This window comes from Leiobunum rupestre, chromosome 7 (genome assembly GCF_980474605.1).
Source record: "Leiobunum rupestre chromosome 7, qqLeiRupe1.1.hap1, whole genome shotgun sequence".
NCBI classification, from domain to species: Eukaryota; Metazoa; Arthropoda; class Arachnida; order Opiliones; family Sclerosomatidae; genus Leiobunum; species Leiobunum rupestre.
Genome location: NC_143390.1, coordinates 19,959,025 through 19,981,442, shown reverse-complemented (window position 1 = coordinate 19,981,442; position 22,418 = coordinate 19,959,025). Strand labels below are relative to the sequence as shown.

The 22,418-nt window shown below is 36.4% G+C and overlaps 2 protein-coding genes across 2 annotated transcripts; one reads left to right on the top strand and one right to left on the bottom strand.

Moving 5' to 3' along the window:
• Positions 1 to 948: 948 nt before the first annotated feature.
• LOC149935069 (uncharacterized) lies at positions 949 to 3,161 on the bottom strand. Its single transcript, XM_090153861.1, has 5 exons — positions 2,984 to 3,161; positions 2,549 to 2,809; positions 2,179 to 2,477; positions 1,869 to 2,014; positions 949 to 1,378 (listed from the first exon to the last, which is right to left on the bottom strand). The coding sequence occupies exons 3-5, from the start codon at positions 2,229 to 2,231 to the stop codon at positions 1,128 to 1,130; spliced, it is 450 nt and encodes a 149-aa protein (XP_090009987.1). The 5' UTR covers positions 2,232 to 2,477; positions 2,549 to 2,809; positions 2,984 to 3,161; the 3' UTR covers positions 949 to 1,127.
• A 7,929-nt stretch (positions 3,162 to 11,090) lies between these two features.
• LOC149935068 (uncharacterized) lies at positions 11,091 to 13,465 on the top strand. The gene is made up of 5 exons (XM_090181542.1): positions 11,091 to 11,268; positions 11,443 to 11,703; positions 11,775 to 12,073; positions 12,238 to 12,383; positions 12,850 to 13,465. Exons 3-5 carry the CDS (start codon positions 12,021 to 12,023, stop codon positions 13,098 to 13,100), a joined length of 450 nt encoding a protein of 149 aa, XP_090037668.1. The 5' UTR covers positions 11,091 to 11,268; positions 11,443 to 11,703; positions 11,775 to 12,020; the 3' UTR covers positions 13,101 to 13,465.
• Positions 13,466 to 22,418: the final 8,953 nt, after the last annotated feature.

Here is a 22,418-nt window from a genome sequence, read left to right as displayed (position 1 = left end):
ATCGGTACGATTTAAGGGGGAAGACTACAGTGGCCATTGTCTACTTTCGCGCTATTTCAATCTGAACCCTTTTAATTTTGTATTTTAACTTATAAAATTAATATTTAAGTGTAGAACAGCCTCTTGTTTAGTGCTTAAGATAATTTTGACAATTTTAAATTTAAAAGTAATTAAGTTATTACCTTTTAATTCGGACCCCCGGAGCTAAACAAGCTGGGCAAGCGCCCAAACTACCCTTTAGTTAGGACCTTATATCTCGTTAACTATATATATATTAGAATTATCAAAATTATTTTAAGCACTAGAGGAAGGTTTGGCCTAATAAGAAAAATATAATTCAATGATGTAATTGTTAAAGAGTTGATTGTGTTTTCTTTTACTTTTATTTCTTTACTAGCTGAGAAGCCCACCTTACTTACAGGCGGGCCCTCAGCTAGTGGTGTGTTTAAAGGCACCCTTTTCCCCATAGTCGAACCACCGCATTAAGGCACCCGACCCTTTTTTCAAGCGATAATATCCGTGGTACCCTTTACATCATAGTCAAACCTCCCCCCAGTAAGGCCTCCTCCCCGCCAGTAAGGCTTCATCCCCCTTTATCCCAGGGAATAATTTCCATGGTACTCTTTTCCCCATAGTAGAACCACCCCAGTAAGGTCCTTCCTCCCCATGTGATAATTACCGTGGTACCCCCTCCCCCTTTCCCACGTGCTAACTACCGTGGTACCCTTCCCTCCTTTTCCCATGTGATAATTAACTTGGTACTCCTTCCCCCCTTTTCCCATGTGATAATTAACTTGGTACTCCCTCCCCCCTTTGTCCCATGCGATAATTACCGTGGTACCCCCTCCCCCCTTTTCCAATGTGATAGTTACCGTGGTACTCCCCTCCCCCTTTTCCCATGCGATAATTTCGGGATTCGAAGTTTATTCGGAAGTAAAAAATCTCCAATCACTTGCGTCGGTTAAAAAAAAATTAAAAATTTATTGTTAAATGACCTAATTTAAAAACATTTTTTCCCTATTACTTTTGTTTGGTAATTGTTATTTTAAAAAAATACTCATTTATTGCATTCTATTTATTGTATGTTGATAACAAAATAATTGCATATTTACCAACCGGGCTATAAGTCACTCATGACTTGGCCCGTAACCAAATATTGTAAATTTACTACGAATTAACAACAATAAACTTGAAACTTGAACTTCTTCATTCCTTTTCGTTTTTCTTTTCTTTCTTTCTTGAATGGGAATGGTTTTGTCAACCTCTTCAATTATATCTATCCTTTCGGATGATGTAGAAGGAGAACTAAGTAATGGTGATGAGATTGACGATGATGATCCTGAATGAGATATTGATGGTGAACTGACACTTGACGACTCTAAAATTAAAGCGTCCCACATTAAAAACCATGAAGTTTAGTGACCAGGGTCGGTTGGAGGACCAAGCAAAAATGAGTCAGGATTATATTCCATTTTTGATCAGACCAAGATTACAACACTGAAAAATATCACTTCGTCTCTCGTGACGATACAACTCTGAGGAATCCGGGAGATACAACTCTGAGGAATCCGGGAGAGATCAGAAATGGAAGATGTGAATCAGTCTCAAAATTGCTCTTTCTCTCAATTGAAGACTGTTTAAATATTTGGAGCAATTCAATGGAAAACAGTATAAAAAACTAAGGCTGGGCGAATAACCGAATAATTCGATATATTATGCAACGAATATTCGATAAGGTAATATTTGCATTAAGCCTAACTATTCGGTATTAGATTCTAAAACTACAATTCATCCCGATAGGCTAAAAGTGCTATTCGCCCAGCCTTAAAAAAAGTTATTTAAATGCATTTATAAAAAGTTGTAATTACTTGAAGATGATTCGCCAATTGAATTTATCAAGTTAACTGGTGAAATGGCATGGTCTGTATTGAAAATTTCATCTATTTCATCAAAATATATCCATGTTTGTTTTCCTCTTCCAGTTTTACTGGCCTTGTCTTTCACTTTCTTGTAGCTATAAGGAACATAATATTATTAGACCCCATTTTTGCTGTAAAATGCTAAACAACACTGAAGTCAAAATGCTCAGCGATGATATTGAAATCGCATTCAACGTTTCTGAGTTGTTCAACGCAGTCAAAATGTGTAAATGCTCACAGAATCTTAGTTTTAACTTACGTTCCTTTTAAGTTTCTAAATTTTGTATCACAAACATAACCCTTTTCTCTCATTGCTGAGGCAATTTTTTGCCACACTTTCTTTTTTTTTTCTTGAATTTTCTAGTTCATCTTTGTGGGTGCCAAATAAACTTATAATAATAATAATAATAATAATCAGCTAGGCTAATACCCAAGGCACCACCTTAGGCCTAAGTCATCGAGCGACTTTTAAAGCCTTTAATTCAGGTGGCCGGGTTACAATGCGTAGGAGGGTGGTGGCAAGTAAAGTAGAATTGGGGTCCCATCTTGTAGATGAAACTGTAATTGGAAAAACATTACTTAATAATTTTTAAAACTCAAAATACATTAAAATAATTTAATGATTTTACCATCCGAATCTTTATCGATTTCACTTCCTTCATCTGAATTCAAAATATCTGTTTTATTCTTTACAAAAGAACTTTTACAACTTTCATTTCCAATTGAAACGTTGCTATCTTTCCCAATTGAAACGTCACTTTCTTTTCCAAATAGAACTTCGCTTTCTTTATCAAATGGAACTTCGCTCTCCATTTCCATTGTGCCTTTTCTTAGCGGCTTAATCCCAATTGTTTTTGCCTACTCAAGGCAAAAATTTGCAAAGGCCGCATCTGTATCATAAATAATTCGATTAATTAATATTGGTTTAAAAAAAGCACATGCTTGATGCACACAATGAAAATGTAAACAATTGGTACCAAGGCTTAGTGTTTCACAAGTGAATACATCTTCATGGGAATAAATTAAAAATAAACTCATAACTGAAAGTTTAAACAATATCATACCATTTAAAATTCTTTGATGGTCAGCTGGTCTAACTGCAATTAAATAGCTTTCTCCATTATTATCTACAAGTAGCACTTCGACCATTTCGTTCGACGCCATTTCTCCTTTAAGCTACAACTACGCGTATTACGTTACGCTATCAAAAAAACCGACTATATCTTTCGGTGACTTCGCTGACTCACCGATTACTATCGTGACGTCAATACGAGAATCTAAAATTGCCGTTCAGTAAAACACCGCTGACATCGGTTACTCAGCGGACTCAGCGCTGAGCGTTATTGAACGTAGCCTTTGTATAGGGACTTGGCAGCATGACGTAGATAATACGTCACCCATGCATTTTCCAATTGGAAAAAAATGTATACCAGCATGGCGGCCATGGCCAAAGGTATGGCGTGACGTCATGCTGCCAAGTCCCTATTGGTGGCCACTCTTTAACAAAGGATGTTAAATTATATATCATACGATAGGAAATTTAATCACATGGGCACAACAGCCTTTGTATTGGTTTGCCCACCCGCGTATCCTGAGGGTGGGCGGTGCCCACTCTTTAACATAGGATGGTAAATTCTATATCAAACGATAGGAAATCACATGGCCTCATCAGCTTTTGTATTAGTTTGACTATCTGTATCTACTAATGGTGTATGGGTTTGCCCACCCGAATACACCGATGTGGAACTAATATGACGGTCTTGTTTACTTTTGTTTTCTTTTTTTTGCGCACAAGTCAGCTTCTTGGCTTTGCAGATAGTTTTTTTTTTCAAATAAATAAATAGTGTTGCGAATGGCGGTAGTGTCATTACATATTTCGTCTGCTAAGAATTGAGTTATAAGAGGAAAAAGCTGAAGGAAAACAATTTAATTGTTTAAAAATTTAGCAAAGAAAAACAAACAATTTATAAAAAAGATTAAGAAAACAAATTTATTTGGATCAAAATGAAACTGAATGTTTTGGTAAGAATAAAGCAAGCAGTCTCGTTGAATTTATTTATTTACTATTTATGTCTGAAAAAGTCAACACGTCTTAATTAGTTGGGAACAAATACGAAAAATTAAATTGACAGAAAAACTTCGTGTTTAGTAGGTTTGGTTCTAAAATTCAGAAGATATGTTCGCGTTCATTGAGACACCCTGGTTGTTATCTCCAATTGGCCGACCTCCCAATTCTTCTAATTTAACGACCGACGGAACACCAACCAACTCCAAGTAGTCATAAAAGGGCTCTTTTTTGATGTCGCTGACATCGACTGATAGTCTTTCAGTGCCAAGGACCACTTCCCTCTTAACGGGTAGGGTCGCGGTTGGGTTAAGGTCAGGGTGGGGAAATTCGTGTTGTACGACGTGGGCGGAGTCGGGGATTTGGGTGCCAGATTGAATAAATTCATTTGTCACGCGTCGAAGCTGCACCGAGCAAGCACGAACTCCCCATTGACGACAAAGGCTCTCAGTCAGCCGTGGTCGTGACGGTGTTCGGTGTCTTGGATCTGATTCGTGACCGGTCGAAGCGCCACTTTGGTTTCCGGGATGACCATCAAATCGTAGGAAAACATGGAGGTTACTTTTCGTGGCGAAGTTATGGTCGTAAATTAGGCCTTTGTGCGGCCTTGCCCTCTGAGCGTAACGAGCTTTTTCTTGGTGAGTTAAATTTATCTCGTGTCTGGCCCAGTGTCCGCGCTTTGGACAACCGGGTTTTTCGTGCACACGCAAAATTACACTGGTCACATTGAAATGGTTTTTCACCCGAGTGAGATCTTTTGTGGATAATCAAATTGCATTTTTGTGCAGACGCATAATTACACTGGTCACATTGAAATGGTTTTTCGCCCGTGTGAGTTCTTTTGTGGATAATCAAATCGGGTTTTCGTGCAGACGCGTAATTACATGAGTTACATTGAAAAGGTTTCTCGCCGGTATGTTTTTTTTTTGTGAACAATAAAATGTCCCTTATGGTTCGTGGTATAGACGCACTCACGAGGAGTGTACCCGAGGTGTAAATCACCGATTTTGATGAAACTCGGGGAGTATGTAGATCTTAGGGTAACTTGAATTTTCACCAAGGGAAAAGTTACGCTGGGCTTCCGTTTTGCTATGGCAACCGAAAATGTTTTTGACAACTTAAAATGAAAAAATCTACATTTAAAAAAGCATGGGATTTTCTCGGTGAAAAATTTTGAAAACTCCAAAAAAATTAAATAAATAAATTTCAACTAAAATGCTAATTTGGACAATTTTGGGCGAAATTCATTAAGTTTGGGTAAACTTAAACCAAATTTCGGTAAAATTGAGAAAAGTTCATTGAATTTGATAAATAAAGGAATATTTGCAAATAGGGTATTGTCAAATAATTTTTTTTTGAAATCGACAAAAATTGGCTAAATTTACCAAAATAGGGTATAAGACCAAAATTGGGTAAAATGACCTAAAATGTTTAAAATTTGATACAATCGGGTTTAACCAACTAATATCGTCTAAAATGGGGTAAAATGATAAAATTGGGGTAAATTGATAAAATTTTGATAAAATGATAAAATATGGGTAAAATAATCTAAATTCGTCCAAATGAAAAAAATTGAGTAAAATTGTGTTAAAACAACCAATATCGACTACAATTGGGTAAAATGAAAAATATTTGGGTAAAAAAACTAAATTTGGGTATAGACCTAAAATGTTTAAAATTGGATTAAATCGGGGTAAACAACTAATATCGTCTGAAATGGGGTAAAATTATAGCAATTTGAGGGTAATTTGAGAAAATTGAGTAAAACAGCCAAAAATTAATAAAATTGTGTTAATCCAACTACTATCTGATAAAATTGGGTAAAATGATAAAATTTAAGTATAACTATAAAATTTTGGTAAAATAATCAGACGTCGCCCAAATGACAAAAATTGGGTAGAATTGTGTTAAAACTACTAATATCGGCTACATTTGGGTAAAACGATAAATTTGGGTAAAACAGCCAAAATTTGACGTTGATGTATGTTTTTTCATAATTGGGGTATTTTGGATGTGAACGAAAGGGAGGTTTTTAACGAAAAAATCTTTAAGTTATAGTAGTTTTCGTTATTAATTAGGGTTTAGGAAATTACAACGAAATCGATAACCTTTTAGTTTCTAATTTGGGTGCCAGATTGAATAAATTCATTTGTCACGCGTCGAAGCTGCACCGAGCAAGCACGAACTCCCCATTGACGACAAAGGCTCTCAGTCAGCCGTGGTCGTGACGGTGTTCGGTGTCTTGGATCTGATTCGTGACCGGTCGAAGCGCCACTTTGGTTTCCGGGATGACCATCAAATCGTAGGAAAACATGGAGGTTACTTTTCGTGGCGAAGTTATGGTCGTAAATTAGGCCTTTGTGCGGCCTTGCCCTCTGAGCGTAACGAGCTTTTTCTTGGTGAGTTAAATTTATCTCGTGTCTGGCCCAGTGTCCGCGCTTTGGACAACCGGGTTTTTCGTGCACACGCAAAATTACACTGGTCACATTGAAATGGTTTTTCACCCGAGTGAGATCTTTTGTGGATAATCAAATTGCATTTTTGTGCAGACGCATAATTACACTGGTCACATTGAAATGGTTTTTCGCCCGTGTGAGTTCTTTTGTGGATAATCAAATCGGGTTTTCGTGCAGACGCGTAATTACATGAGTTACATTGAAAAGGTTTCTCGCCGGTATGTTTTTTTTTTGTGAACAATAAAATGTCCCTTATGGTTCGTGGTATAGACGCACTCACGAGGAGTGTACCCGAGGTGTAAATCACCGATTTTGATGAAACTCGGGGAGTATGTAGATCTTAGGGTAACTTGAATTTTCACCAAGGGAAAAGTTACGCTGGGCTTCCGTTTTGCTATGGCAACCGAAAATGTTTTTGACAACTTAAAATGAAAAAATCTACATTTAAAAAAGCATGGGATTTTCTCGGTGAAAAATTTTGAAAACTCCAAAAAAATTAAATAAATAAATTTCAACTAAAATGCTAATTTGGACAATTTTGGGCGAAATTCATCAAGTTTGGGTAAACTTAAACCAAATTTCGGTAAAATTGAGAAAAGTTCATTGAATTTGATAAATAAAGGAATATTTGCAAATAGGGTATTGTCAAATAATTTTTTTTTGAAATCGACAAAAATTGGCTAAATTTACCAAAATAGGGTAAAAAGACCAAAATTGGGTAAAATGACCTAAAATGTTTAAAATTTGATACAATCGGGTTTAACCAACTAATATCGTCTTAAATGGGGTAAAATGATAAAATTGGGGTAAATTGATAAAATTTGGGTAAAATGATAAAATATGGGTAAAATAATCTAAATTCGTCCAAATGAAAAAAATTGAGTAAAATTGTGTTAAAACAACCAATATCGACTACAATTGGGTAAAATGAAAAATATTTGGGTAAAAAAACTAAATTTGGGTATAGACCTAAAATGTTTAAAATTGGATTAAATCGGGGTAAACAACTAATATCGTCTGAAATGGGGTAAAATTATAGCAATTTGAGGGTAATTTGAGAAAATTGAGTAAAACAGCCAAAAATTAATAAAATTGTGTTAATCCAACTACTATCTGATAAAATTGGGTAAAATGATAAAATTTAAGTATAACTATAAAATTTTGGTAAAATAATCAGACGTCGCCCAAATGACAAAAATTGGGTAGAATTGTGTTAAAACTACTAATATCGGCTACATTTGGGTAAAACGATAAATTTGGGTAAAACAGCCAAAATTTGACGTTGATGTATGTTTTTTCATAATTGGGGTATTTTGGATGTGAACGAAAGGGAGGTTTTTAACGAAAAAATCTTTAAGTTATAGTAGTTTTCGTTATTAATTAGGGTTTAGGAAATTACAACGAAATCGATAACCTTTTAGTTTCTAATTAACCTTATTTTGTAGGTTTTCTTCAGTTTATCTACTTTATGTCCTCCATCACTTTTTCGGTAGTTTGACAGATTTATTTTAGCCAATTTCAATTGATTTAAGACGATTCTAGTCGAAACTTATTTAATCTAAGTAAATACTGCTCTTTTATCCAATTTCGTTCATTTTAATTAACTCAACGCGATTCTAGTCAAATTAATTTATTTAACCCCAATTCCAGTTGTTTAGCCAAATTTCATTCATTTTATTCAATTTTAATCATTTTTAGCTACGTGTTTGGCTGTTTTACCCAAAGTTTATCATTTTACGCAAATCTAGCCGATATTAGTAGTTTAAACACAATTCTACCCAATTTTTGTCATTTGGGGGAATTTTGATTATTTTACCCCAATTTTATCATTTTACCCAATTTTATCAGATAGTAGTTGGATTAACACAATTTTATTCAATTTTATTAATTTTTGGCTGGTTTACTCAATTTTCTCAAATTACCCCCAAAATTTTATAATTTTACCCCATTTTAGTCGATATTAGTTGTTTAACACGATTTAATCCAATTTTAAACATTTTAGGTCATTATACCGTAATTTAGTTTTTTTACCTAAATATTTATCATTTTACCCAATTGTAGCCGATATTAGTTGTTTTAACACAATTTTACCCGATTTTCGTCATTTGGACGAATTTTGAGTATTTTACCCAAAGTTTTTCATTTTTCCCAAATTTTATCATTTTTCCCAAATTTTATCATTTTACCCAAATTTTATCATTTTACCCCATTTTAGACGATATTAGTTGGTTAAAACCGATTGTATCAAATTTTAAACATTTTAGGTCATTTTACCCAATTTTGGTAAATTTAGCCAATTTTTGTCGATTTCAAAAAAAAAATTATTTGACAATACCCTATTTGCAAATATTCCTTTATTTATCAAATTCAATGAAGTTTTCTCAATTTTACCGAAATTTTGTTTAAGTTTACCTAAACTTGTGAATTTCGCCCAAAATTGTTCAAATTAGCATTTTAGTTGAAATTTATTTATTTAATTTTTTTGGAGTTTTCAAAATTTTTCACCGAGAAAATCCCATGCTTTTTTAAATGTAGATTTTTTCATTTTAAGTTGTCAAAAACATTTTCGGTTGCCATAGCAAAACGGAAGCCCAGCGTAACTTTTCCCTTGGTGAAAATTCAAGTTACCCTAAGATCTACATACTCCCCGAGTTTCATCAAAATCGGTGATTTACACCTCGGGTACACTCCTCGTGAGTGCGTCTATACCACGAACCATAAGGGACATTTTATTGTTCACAAAAAAAAACATACCGGCGAGAAACCTTTTCAATGTAACTCATATAATTACGCGTCTGCACGAAAACCCGATTTGATTATCCACAAAAGAACTCACACGGGCGAAAAACCATTTCAATGTGACCAGTGTAATTATGCGTCTGCACAAAAATGCAATTTGATTATCCACAAAAGATCTCACTCGGGTGAAAAACCATTTCAATGTGACCAGTGTAATTTTGCGTGTGCACGAAAAACCCGGTTGTCCAAAGCGCGGACACTGGGCCAGACACGAGATAAATTTAACTCACCAAGAAAAAGCTCGTTACGCTCAGAGGGCAAGGCCGCACAAAGGCCTAATTTACGACCATAACTTCGCCACGAAAAGTAACCTCCATGTTTTCCTACGATTTGATGGTCATCCCGGAAACCAAAGTGGCGCTTCGACCGGTCACGAATCAGATCCAAGACACCGAACACCGTCACGACCACGGCTGACTGAGAGCCTTTGTCGTCAATGGGGAGTTCGTGCTTGCTCGGTGCAGCTTCGACGCGTGACAAATGAATTTATTCAATCTGGCACCCAAATCCCCGACTCCGCCCACGTCGTACAACACGAATTTCCCCACCCTGACCTTAACCCAACCGCGACCCTACCCGTTAAGAGGGAAGTGGTCCTTGGCACTGAAAGACTATCAGTCGATGTCAGCGACATCAAAAAAGAGCCCTTTTATGACTACTTGGAGTTGGTTGGTGTTCCGTCGGTCGTCAAATTAGAAGAATTGGGAGGTCGGCCAATTGGAGATAACAACCAGGGTGTCTCAATGAACGCGAACATATCTTCTGAATTAAGACGTGTTGACTTTTTCAGACATAAATAGTAAATAAATAAATTCAACGAGACTGCTTGCTTTATTCTTACCAAAACATTCAGTTTCATTTTGATCCAAATAAATTTGTTTTCCCGAAGATCGAGAGTTTTCCTTTAGATCAGTCCTCGTAGCAATCAATTTCTGTTCTAGGCGGTAGCAAAGTATTAAACCTCAAAATTTAGAACAACACCTCTCAATTTAGAACGACACGTCTCAATTTAGAACGACACCTCTCAATTTAGAACGACACCTCTCAATTTAGAACGAAAGTTACGAAAGACGTTGTTTTTATCTTTCCTCTTAAGTAGTGGTTCTAAGATGTATTTTGTTTTCTTAATCTTTTTTATAAATTGTTTGTTTTTCTTTGCTAAATTTTTAAACAATTAAATTGTTTTCCTTCAGCTTTTTCCTCTTATAACTCAATTCTTAGCAGACGAAATATGTAATGACACTACCGCCATTCGCAACACTATTTATTTATTTGAAAAAAAAAACTATCTGCAAAGCCAAGAAGCTGACAAAAAGAAAACAAAAGTAAACAAGACCGTCATATTAGTTCCACATCGGTGTATTCGGGTGGGCAAACCCATACACCATTAGTAGATACAGATAGTCAAACTAATACAAAAGCTGATGAGGCCATGTGATTTCCTATCGTTTGATATAGAATTTACCATCCTATGTTAAAGAGTGGGCACCGCCCACCCTCAGGATACGCGGGTGGGCAAACCAATACAAAGGCTGTTGTGCCCATGTGATTAAATTTCCTATCGTATGATATATAATTTAACATCCTTTGTTAAAGAGTGGCCACCAATAGGGACTTGGCAGCATGACGTCACGCCATACCTTTGGCCATGGCCGCCATGCTGGTATACATTTTTTTCCAATTGGAAAATGCATGGGTGACGTATTATCTACGTCATGCTGCCAAGTCCCTATACAAAGGCTACGTTCAATAACGCTCAGCGCTGAGTCCGCTGAGTAACCGATGTCAGCGGTGTTTTACTGAACGGCAATTTTAGATTCTCGTATTGACGTCACGATAGTAATCGGTGAGTCAGCGAAGTCACCGAAAGATATAGTCGGTTTTTTTGATAGCGTAACGTAATACGCGTAGTTGTAGCTTAAAGGAGAAATGGCGTCGAACGAAATGGTCGAAGTGCTACTTGTAGATAATAATGGAGAAAGCTATTTAATTGCAGTTAGACCAGCTGACCATCAAAGAATTTTAAATGGTATGATATTGTTTAAACTTTCAGTTATGAGTTTATTTTTAATTTATTCCCATGAAGATGTATTCACTTGTGAAACACTAAGCCTTGGTACCAATTGTTTACATTTTCATTGTGTGCATCAAGCATGTGCTTTTTTTAAACCAATATTAATTAATCGAATTATTTATGATACAGATGCGGCCTTTGCAAATTTTTGCCTTGAGTAGGCAAAAACAATTGGGATTAAGCCGCTAAGAAAAGGCACAATGGAAATGGAGAGCGAAGTTCCATTTGATAAAGAAAGCGAAGTTCTATTTGGAAAAGAAAGTGACGTTTCAATTGGGAAAGATAGCAACGTTTCAATTGGAAATGAAAGTTGTAAAAGTTCTTTTGTAAAGAATAAAACAGATATTTTGAATTCAGATGAAGGAAGTGAAATCGATAAAGATTCGGATGGTAAAATCATTAAATTATTTTAATGTATTTTGAGTTTTAAAAATTATTAAGTAATGTTTTTCCAATTACAGTTTCATCTACAAGATGGGACCCCAATTCTACTTTACTTGCCACCACCCTCCTACGCATTGTAACCCGGCCACCTGAATTAAAGGCTTTAAAAGTCGCTCGATGACTTAGGCCTAAGGTGGTGCCTTGGGTATTAGCCTAGCTGATTATTATTATTATTATTATTATAAGTTTATTTGGCACCCACAAAGATGAACTAGAAAATTCAAGAAAAAAAAAAGAAAGTGTGGCAAAAAATTGCCTCAGCAATGAGAGAAAAGGGTTATGTTTGTGATACAAAATTTAGAAACTTAAAAGGAACGTAAGTTAAAACTAAGATTCTGTGAGCATTTACACATTTTGACTGCGTTGAACAACTCAGAAACGTTGAATGCGATTTCAATATCATCGCTGAGCATTTTGACTTCAGTGTTGTTTAGCATTTTACAGCAAAAATGGGGTCTAATAATATTATGTTCCTTATAGCTACAAGAAAGTGAAAGACAAGGCCAGTAAAACTGGAAGAGGAAAACAAACATGGATATATTTTGATGAAATAGATGAAATTTTCAATACAGACCATGCCATTTCACCAGTTAACTTGATAAATTCAATTGGCGAATCATCTTCAAGTAATTACAACTTTTTATAAATGCATTTAAATAACTTTTTTTAAGGCTGGGCGAATAGCACTTTTAGCCTATCGGGATGAATTGTAGTTTTAGAATCTAATACCGAATAGTTAGGCTTAATGCAAATATTACCTTATCGAATATTCGTTGCATAATATATCGAATTATTCGGTTATTCGCCCAGCCTTAGTTTTTTATACTGTTTTCCATTGAATTGCTCCAAATATTTAAACAGTCTTCAATTGAGAGAAAGAGCAATTTTGAGACTGATTCACATCTTCCATTTCTGATCTCTCCCGGATTCCTCAGAGTTGTATCGTCACGAGAGACGAAGTGATATTTTTCAGTGTTGTAATCTTGGTCTGATCAAAAATGGAATATAATCCTGACTCATTTTTGCTTGGTCCTCCAACCGACCCTGGTCACTAAACTTCATGGTTTTTAATGTGGGACGCTTTAATTTTAGAGTCGTCAAGTGTCAGTTCACCATCAATATCTCATTCAGGATCATCATCGTCAATCTCATCACCATTACTTAGTTCTCCTTCTACATCATCCGAAAGGATAGATATAATTGAAGAGGTTGACAAAACCATTCCCATTCAAGAAAGAAAGAAAAGAAAAACGAAAAGGAATGAAGAAGTTCAAGTTTCAAGTTTATTGTTGTTAATTCGTAGTAAATTTACAATATTTGGTTACGGGCCAAGTCATGAGTGACTTATAGCCCGGTTGGTAAATATGCAATTATTTTGTTATCAACATACAATAAATAGAATGCAATAAATGAGTATTTTTTTAAAATAACAATTACCAAACAAAAGTAATAGGGAAAAAATGTTTTTAAATTAGGTCATTTAACAATAAATTTTTAATTTTTTTTTAACCGACGCAAGTGATTGGAGATTTTTTACTTCCGAATAAACTTCATTAAATAATTTGACACCAGCATAGAAAATAGAGAGTATTTTTTTTAAATTTTACACCGGGGTATTTCTAAATATATATTTGACCTTGTATTTCTTATAGCTGTATTAATTTTAAAAAATGGGTTAAAATCACTTGTTGCGTTTTTGTAGATAAAAATTAAACATGCGTTTTTATACACCTGGTTTACGTTTAGCATTTTACAGTTCCTAATTGGTTTGTTGAATGGACCAAGAAAAATGATGAAAATGAGAAAAATGCTTTAGAACAAAATAAAGAGTTAAAAAATAAGACTTTAGATCAAAACAGAGAGTTTCAAGCTGAAATCTTAAAAAGGCTTGATACGAGAAATGATGTTCTAACAAAAATGGTTAATTCGTTTATGAACATGTGATTTGTTGATTAAAAAATAAACTGGTTTTGGTATAAACTTTTTTTATTACTAGTAGTATTTTACAAACTTACAGTGTATCTCTGTGCCTTCGTACCCTTAATGCATCAGAAATAGCTCTTCGTTTATTTTTAACAGTTTCAGGTGCTGCAATCTCCGCTTCTTCGGCAATATCAGCTGTTGGTGGGGCAAGATTAATGTCACCATCATCAATTAAAATAAAATTGTGTAATACACAAGCACTCATGATGACTTCAGAAACTGGAGCTATTAATGACATGTCTAAATATTTTAATCTTCGAAATCTACCTTTCAAAAGAGCAAAACAACGTTCTATCATTTGACGAGCGGAACTTTGACATGAACTGTAATTTTTTTCTTTTTCAGTTAAATGGCCATTATCTTTAAAAGGAGTTATAATGAATAAATCAAGTGGGTAGGCACTGTCACCCAGCAAATGGCCATTGCCAACACTCCTTGACCCATTTTTTAGACACTTGTAGATGGAACTGGAACGCCACATTCTGGCATCATGAACAGATCCGGGCCATCCGGCGCAGCAATCGATGAACATCAGAGTTTCGTTACAAATACCTATATGAACACACGCTATTTAATTTTTAACAACGGTGCAAGCAGATATTAAATTACCTTGTAATAATATCGAAGTTCTCTTCTTACGATTGTAGTAAGAGTGTTTCTTTTCAATTGGCTCCTTAATATCAATATGACAACCGTCTACGGCACCAACGGTTCCCGGAAAATTGTACTTTGATTCACAAAATACCATTGATGTATCCATCGTTTCGTCTGTAGGCCACGTAATGTATTTTTGTCTCATTTTTGATATAATTCTGACAAATTCAATAAATACATAATGCGCATTTCCCTTTGAGAGATCGAAACGATCTCCAATACTTCTGAAAGATTCGGGTGTTGCCAAGAGCCACAATGAAACTAATATCCTTTTATCTATAGCGACAGTGACATACATTTTTTCAGTTGTTATAGCCGCTCCGTAGATATTGATTAATTTCTAATGGAAATAAGTTAAAATTAGTATTTGTTTACGCAATTTTTTCATGTTCGTAGAGGCTTCAATATTCCCTGAAGGCATTGAGCAAGCTTGTGCCAACTGAAAGCTGACTTTTATTCAGCATAGCCTTTACAGAGGTGAACAAAATATAGTGAAAAAATATTAAACGTACTTCAAGAGCAGTCCTGCTCATTCTAAAGTGAGATTTAAAATCCTGGTCTGTGTAATAAGGCACTGTTCTTTCCACATAATCTGCAATTCTCAAGCGAGTGGACCGAGGCTTAGTGTTATTTAATAACATTTTTGCAATTAGCGCGCTTTGTTTCATTTTCTTTGAAAAAGAAGGAAAAGCACTAAAGTCTAAAGCAGCTTCGTCAACAATTTCATCGCTGGCAATTTCATTTATTATCAGATACAAAAGTTTTCTCTTTTTCCGATTTTCTGGTCCAGATAAATAATTTACCGCCATTTTGAAAAACACCGATGACTGAACGAAAAGCGTTCAATAAGTTTTGACGTCAATATGACGACAGAACGTGGTGGTTAAAAATCGGTAAGATATCGAGCTTTCTTCTGCTGAGCTTTACTGAACGTACCCTAAGCTTCCTATCGTTTGATAGACGGAAAGTATCAAAGGTGAAATAGTTAAGCAAAACACGACTAACATAAATCTTTAAAATTATGGAATTAGTGGTCCATAGTGGAAATATGATTTAAAGAGGTTCAAATGTGTTTATTTTAGGAAATTTATATCAAATATTGGGGTAGTTTAGTCATCAAAAGTCATGTAAATTCGCAAAATCATAAAAAATACCCATGAATGTTATTTTGCAGAACAGAAATTAATAGAATATGTCATTCTCGTATTTTATATTATCTTCGTGATTAAATTGGTATTTTTATTTAAGGAAACCGAAAAACCACCTTGAACTATTATAGACTCTTAAACGCGTCTTCCCAATCGACCGCCATTACCTTACAGTCTACGGGGAGGGTGATGAAAAAACTGGTTTTGGGGGGATGTAATTTCTGCGGTAGAGCGCTTGCTCGTTGGTTGCCTGTACGATAAATGGCAGCGCGCAGTAAACGTTTATAAGAAGAGTGTATACCGCGCGGATTGCCCCCTTCTACAAAAAACGTTTAAAGGTCGGGACTGGCGCTCCGAGGTATTATCAGAGGCGAAAGTGAAAATCGAGGGAACGGGATATGTTGTCGGCATTGTCGAGATAGGATGCGCAGCCTGCACCGTCAGCCGAGCCTCGCTTCTCAGTGGCGAGGGAGAAAACCACATGTCGTTTCTTTCCAGCTTTGTTCGAATCCCGAAATTATCGCATGGGAAAAGGGGGAGGGGAGTACCACGGTAACTATCACATTGGAAAAGGGGGGAGGGGGTACCACGGTAATTATCGCATGGGACAAAGGGGGGAGGGAGTACCAAGTTAATTATCACATGGGAAAAGGGGGGAAGGAGTTCCAAGGTAATTATCACATGGGAAAAGGGGGGAAGGGTACCACGGTAGTTATCACGTGGGAAAAGGGGGGAGGGAGTACCAAGGTAATTATCACATGGGAAAAGGGGGAAGGGTACCACGGTAGTTATCACGAGGAAAAGGGGGGAGGGAGTACCAAGTTAATTATCACATGGGAAAAGGAGGGAAGGGTACCACGGTAGTTAGCACGTGGGAAAGGGGGAGGGGGTACCACGGTAATTATCACATGGGGAGGAAGGACCTTACTGGGGTGGTTCTACTATGGGGAAAAGAGTACCATGGAAATTATTCCCTGGGATAAAGGGGGATGAAGCCTTACTGGCGGGGAGGAGGCCTTACTGGGGGGAGGTTTGACTATGGTGTAAAGGTTACCACGGATATTATCGCTTGAAAAAAGGGTCGGGTGCCTTAATGCGGTGGTTCGACTATGGGGAAAATGGTGCCTTTAAACACACCACTAGCTGAGGGCCCGCCTGTAAGTAAGGTGGGCTTCTCAGCTAGTAAAGAAATAAAAGTAAAAGAAAACACAATCAACTCTTTAACTCCAAGAAGGCCATTAATTTTATTGGAATAAAGAATATTTTTTTCAGTTTCGATCTCATTATAGGAAGCGAATTCCAGTCGTTAATGACACTACTCGAAAATAAATTAAAACGGACCGAAGTTTCAGATTTGGGCTTACGAAGTTTGATCAAGGGTCCACGGAAAAATAATCAGAAACATTTATTTCTAATTTATTGTAAAAAATCTTGTGCAAAAGATTTAAATTGTTAATTTTCTGACGAATAGGATAAATATGGAGTTCAAACAGGGGAACAATAATCGATGATGGGGAGAGCGAGAGAATGGTAAAGTTGTTTCAAAAGTTTGGGGTTCCGAAAATTCAAATTACGACGAATCAGTCCCGCCAACGAACGAATTTAAGGTGAGGGTCAACAATGACCCCCAAATCGCACTCGGAGAGCGTGTAAACAATAGGAGTACCAATGATATTGTTGACAAATTTTGGAAAAGCATTAGTAAATTTGAAAACCAAAATTTTTGTAAATTGTTTTGTATTTTTTTCTAAATTAAAATTTAGCTAAACCTATAACACCCGGAAAATGTGGGTTATCAATCACATCTAAAACGCGTATAGATCCCGAATTTGGAAAATATTCCCTCTACAGACGAAGCGAGTGCTCAAATTAGTCCACCTTTGGTACGATTCAATGATTACTTAATCTGTTGCCAAGTTACGCGTAAGTTTTTATGTTTTCCAGGGTTATAGAACTTTTAGGAGGTTGGATAACGACGCTATACCAGTAATAGACACTCGTGTTCCACAACTAGGCAGACTTTCTCTCCCCCAATCTGATTGAAGGAAGGGGATTTTACGTTGATTTGTCAACAGCGCCTTCTATTGCGGATAAATGGAAGCTCGTGAATAAATAAGAAAACGATAGTAGAATTGATTAATTTATTTTTTACAATTTATTTACATTTGAACTAAAATTATTATGTTACAATGAAAAATATTTAAAATATCAATCAAACGACAGAAAGGTAATCATGATTTTTTTAACAAGCGAATAGCTGACGTACTTATCCTTGATAATTATCCTTTTATTATCTACTTAAACTTTAAAAAATATTTTAATTTTAATTCTAATTTACGTTCTGGCTGATCTTTTAGGAAATAACAAATGTAATGGTACTTTTCTTGTAATAAACAACTATGTTGGTTATTGTGTGTACAAAATGGCGGTACCACATTTTGTGGCCGAATCTAGTCTCTACGCAACCTTACTCCATTTTTCATTTCGGATAACTTACTAAAGGTTGGGTTGTTTATGACTGTTCGATCTTGTTACTGGTGGATTGGCATTGTGGATGTACTCGTTGGTTGATACGAACTGGTCTGAGGTTAAAAATCTTTGGAGCTGACGATGGGGAACATTAGCTGATGACAGGATCTGGCTCAGATGCTTTGACTGGTTAGAAGCTGATCATCGAGATTGTCCGAACGATGGGCACTTGAGACACTTGTAATCACGGAATGCGCAATCAACTCGTGATTATACTGGATCGTTACAACGGGAATAATATTTTATCGCGTAACTATTTAACTATAATATATCACTTGAATGACCAGGTTGTTAATATTTAAAAAAATTAGAATCCAGTAGTTTCAATTTCTGTTTAGAGTTTAAACTAGGAAATAATACTCTCTAAAATAGTTTCTGACACTTTTGTTTTGTTAGCTCAGTTTGGAAAATAAAATATTCTATTAAATTTGGGTACACGACTTGGATATTGAACAGCTTGTGCGTGACTTAATTACTATTTTATAGAAATATTTTCATATATATCTGATTTATAAATAACGTAATATACAAAATATAAATTGGATATATAAATATATAGCTAGATCACGGTATGGGGAAAATTTAAAAGACTTTCTGCTGATGCATGGAAAACGAACATGGGGTTCACGCTATGGGGAAATAAGTGATTCTTAGCGCTCCTATATCTTAAAAATGGTTGGTTTGTTCCATCGCTCGATTTTTAAATAAATAAATAATAAGCTAGGCTAATATCGAAGGCTCCACGTTAGGCCCAAGTCATCTAGCAACATTTTGTTCAGGCTAAGTTAGCCATTTAAAATAAGATATAATTAAATTAAATGATCTTAACCGCTGAAAGGTAGCTGAGAGGGCTGAAGCAGCAGCGTACAGAGTTCGATTTCCCGTTTGTAGAAACAAATATTACCCCATTACGCCCCCCACCCCTTTTTCCCCATGTGATAATTTCCGTGGCATCCTTTACCCCATAGTCGAACCACCGCAGTAAGACCCTTCCTCCCCTTTTTTCCCATGTGATAATTACCGTGGTACCACCTCCCCCTTTTTCCCATGTGATAATTACAGTTCCTCCCTTTTTCCCGTGTGATAATTACCGTGGTACCCCCTCCCCGCTTTTCCGATGTGATAATTACCGTGGTACCCACTCTCCGCTTTTCCCATGTGATAATTACCGGGATACCCCTCCCACCTTTTTCCCGTGTGATAATTACCGTGGTACCCCCTCTTCGCTTTTCTCCATGCGAGAATTTCCGTAGTACTCCCCTCCCCCTTTCCAATGCGAGAATTTCCGTGGTACCCTTTTCTACGCAAAAATAACTCCAACTAGCAGTCGTACCATACCCCCATGTACCCCTTTAAACCCCTGTATCCAATGGCTGATGCATAAAGGTCACGGGATTAACGTACGCCGAGTGAGCCACGATTTTTTCAAATCGGAACATCCCCGAAAAAAATTATTAAACAATCTCAAGACGATACTGATTGGCAGGACAATTTTCGCATGAAAAGAAAGACATTTTACGAACTGGTAGAAATGGTTACCCCTGAACTGTCACCAAGCCCTAATTGGGTAAGGAAGCCAATTCCAGTGGACAAGCCAGTAGCTATTGCATTGTATACCCTGGCTAGTTGAGCGGAATACCGTGTTATTGCCAATCAATTAGGAGTACCTAAGTGTTCCGTACATAGATTTTGTAAAGTAGTGGTAAATAAGATCATGAAAAACAAAATAGTGTTGCCTGACGAAGAAGCGGCTCGGGTAGTTTCGCAACAGTTCGAAACAAAAGGTTTGATGCCACAAATCATTTGCGCAATCGATGGAAAACACATCCCAATATTACGTCCGACAGAAGGATACCGGGACTTCGTAATCCGTAAAGGATGGCCGTCATCCATATTGCAAGCCGTTGTTGACAACAAGTTCAGGTCTGTTTAAATTTCAAATGATCTTATTTCCTGAACTTTCCACATTTTCGTTAACATACTTTTAAATATTTTAAGATTTATTGATATAAGCTGCAAAGTACCTGGAAGCGCCCACGATTCCGCCACTTTACAAAATTTTGAAGTAGTTCTTCCAAAGGTGCGAAATCTAAAATTTTACTTTTAATTAATACACACGTGAAATGAGCGTGAATAATGATAATATATTTTGTCTAATTTAATTTTTTTTAGGGGACCCGTAAAATTGAAGGCGTTGATATTCCTTATTTGGTTTTGGGACATCCCGCCTACACTCCTTTACCATGGTTATTAAAAGGGTACACAATGACGCCGGATTTTTCTCCAGAAAAGACGGAGAAGGTTGTGCAAAAGGAGTGACATTCATGCCAAAAGTGGTCGCCACGTGTTGTGTTCTGCGTAATATACGCGAAGACACGAAAGAACACATAAACCAATCGTGGATAGAATCCGCTAAAGAAGCTGACAAGGAATACCCACAGCCGAAACGTCGAGATAATAATTGTTAAGAGAACGAAACTTTGATGAGCGTGAGAGATGCTTTATGCAAATACATGTCACAATTTAAACTATTGAAAACCATGCGCCCCCTCGAAACCAACTACTTAGAAAACTTTCAATTACAAAATTTATTTTATTTCAAAAAATCATTAAATTTACAGATTTATTTTTATGCAACATATTAGCAAAGAATCCTTGGGAAGGATAATTAGGAATAGGGATGCAACGGATAACCGGAACCGAGAAGAACCGAGTAAATTCTAGGAACCGGAACCGAAACCGGAACCGATAATATAAAAATTTGAAAACCGTATCCGGAACCGGAACCGATATTTGTAAAAAAATGATAACCGAAACCGGAACCGGGACCGAGTTTTTAATTGTTTTAAACTGTTTTTAAACGGTTCTATAACTTTACTTACCAACCAAGTTTAGTAATTAAACTTCCTAATTTACTATTAGTTTTTCATGTAAGCTCATCTTTATCCTATCTCAGATAACTCTATGTGGGTTTCTACGTAACTGTCTTCTGACACACCCTTACGTATTTTCAATTGAAAATGGGATCGGCCTCCAAATGTTTGCTTTAAAAACTGGCATAATCCGGAAATCCGCGATAGTTTTAGTTTTATATTTTTCAGTCGGAAAACTCGACACAATTTCACAAATGAAGCAAACGCCACAAAATATATTGTCGTCTACTGCTACTAGTGTGCCTTCCGAGCAATTATTTAGTGGGGCAATTGGAAAGCATAATTTTTTATCCCCTTCGCAACCGACTTAGAAGAGAAACAGCAGAATAGCCAGTGCCATAAATAACGCCCCGGCAAACTCCGCAATGCGGGGGGGGGGCTTCCATCGAGGGGCCCCCAAATTGCCTGTGGGACTGGGTACAGTCCAACCGTGCGAGGCCTTGCCTAGTTTTTTTCTCTTGTCAGCTCAAGTTAATAGTTTACTTGCTTCAAATATTTCTTTATATTTCAACAGGCGCGCCCAAAGTATCGAGACACGTGTTTTATAGCAGATCGTTAAACCTTGTAAATCTGAATTAAGGTAAGGCTAATTCGTTTGCATAATTTAATCGCTGGCCTTTGTAGTTTTTGTCAAGAAAATCTGAAATTTCAACTTATGCATTTGCTTACATTTGCTTATTGAACGAAATAATATAGACTCCATTTAGAACGATATACTCAACTGAAATCAAAACGAGTCATAGAAATCCCGTCTCTATATTTTTCAATTAAATGAGGCAGGGGTGTAGTAACCAGGGGGGCAATGCCCCTCCCTAGAATTTTGCTAGGAGGGGCAACTAATGGTATTGCCCCTTCAACCTTTTGGTCAGTTGAAATTTTCAAAAGCTCAAATTCTCAATTTAAAAGCATATAAAGCTTATAGAAGCTCAACTGTGTCTGTTCCCGCCAATTTATATAGTAGTCAAACAGTAAAACATGCATTCGGTGAAGCTACAATCCTATAAAAACCAATCTCATTTTATTATTGTGGAATTCTGTATCTTAAATTCATAAACGACTCTAAAGACTGAAATACACTTCGTATGATAACTATTGTTACTGTTAATGCCTTAATGACATTCGCGACCGATTACTCACTCTACATCGGGGGCTAAGCTCCTGGACCCCCGTTTTGTTTCGCTTTGCCCCCTCCAACTTCTAAAACGTTCCTACGCCCCTGAAATGAGTAGCGGAAGGGACGGCAATGTCTCCTCAAAACTTGAAAGTACATCATTTCTCCCCCCCCCCCCCCTCCATCTTGAAACCATGAAACCGTGGAAATTTTCAAACAGAAGATTTCATTTTTACCCTACTTTATTGAATAAACAAACACATTAGTTCCCTACGAGAGAATAGTAGCCATAATTTAATGAAT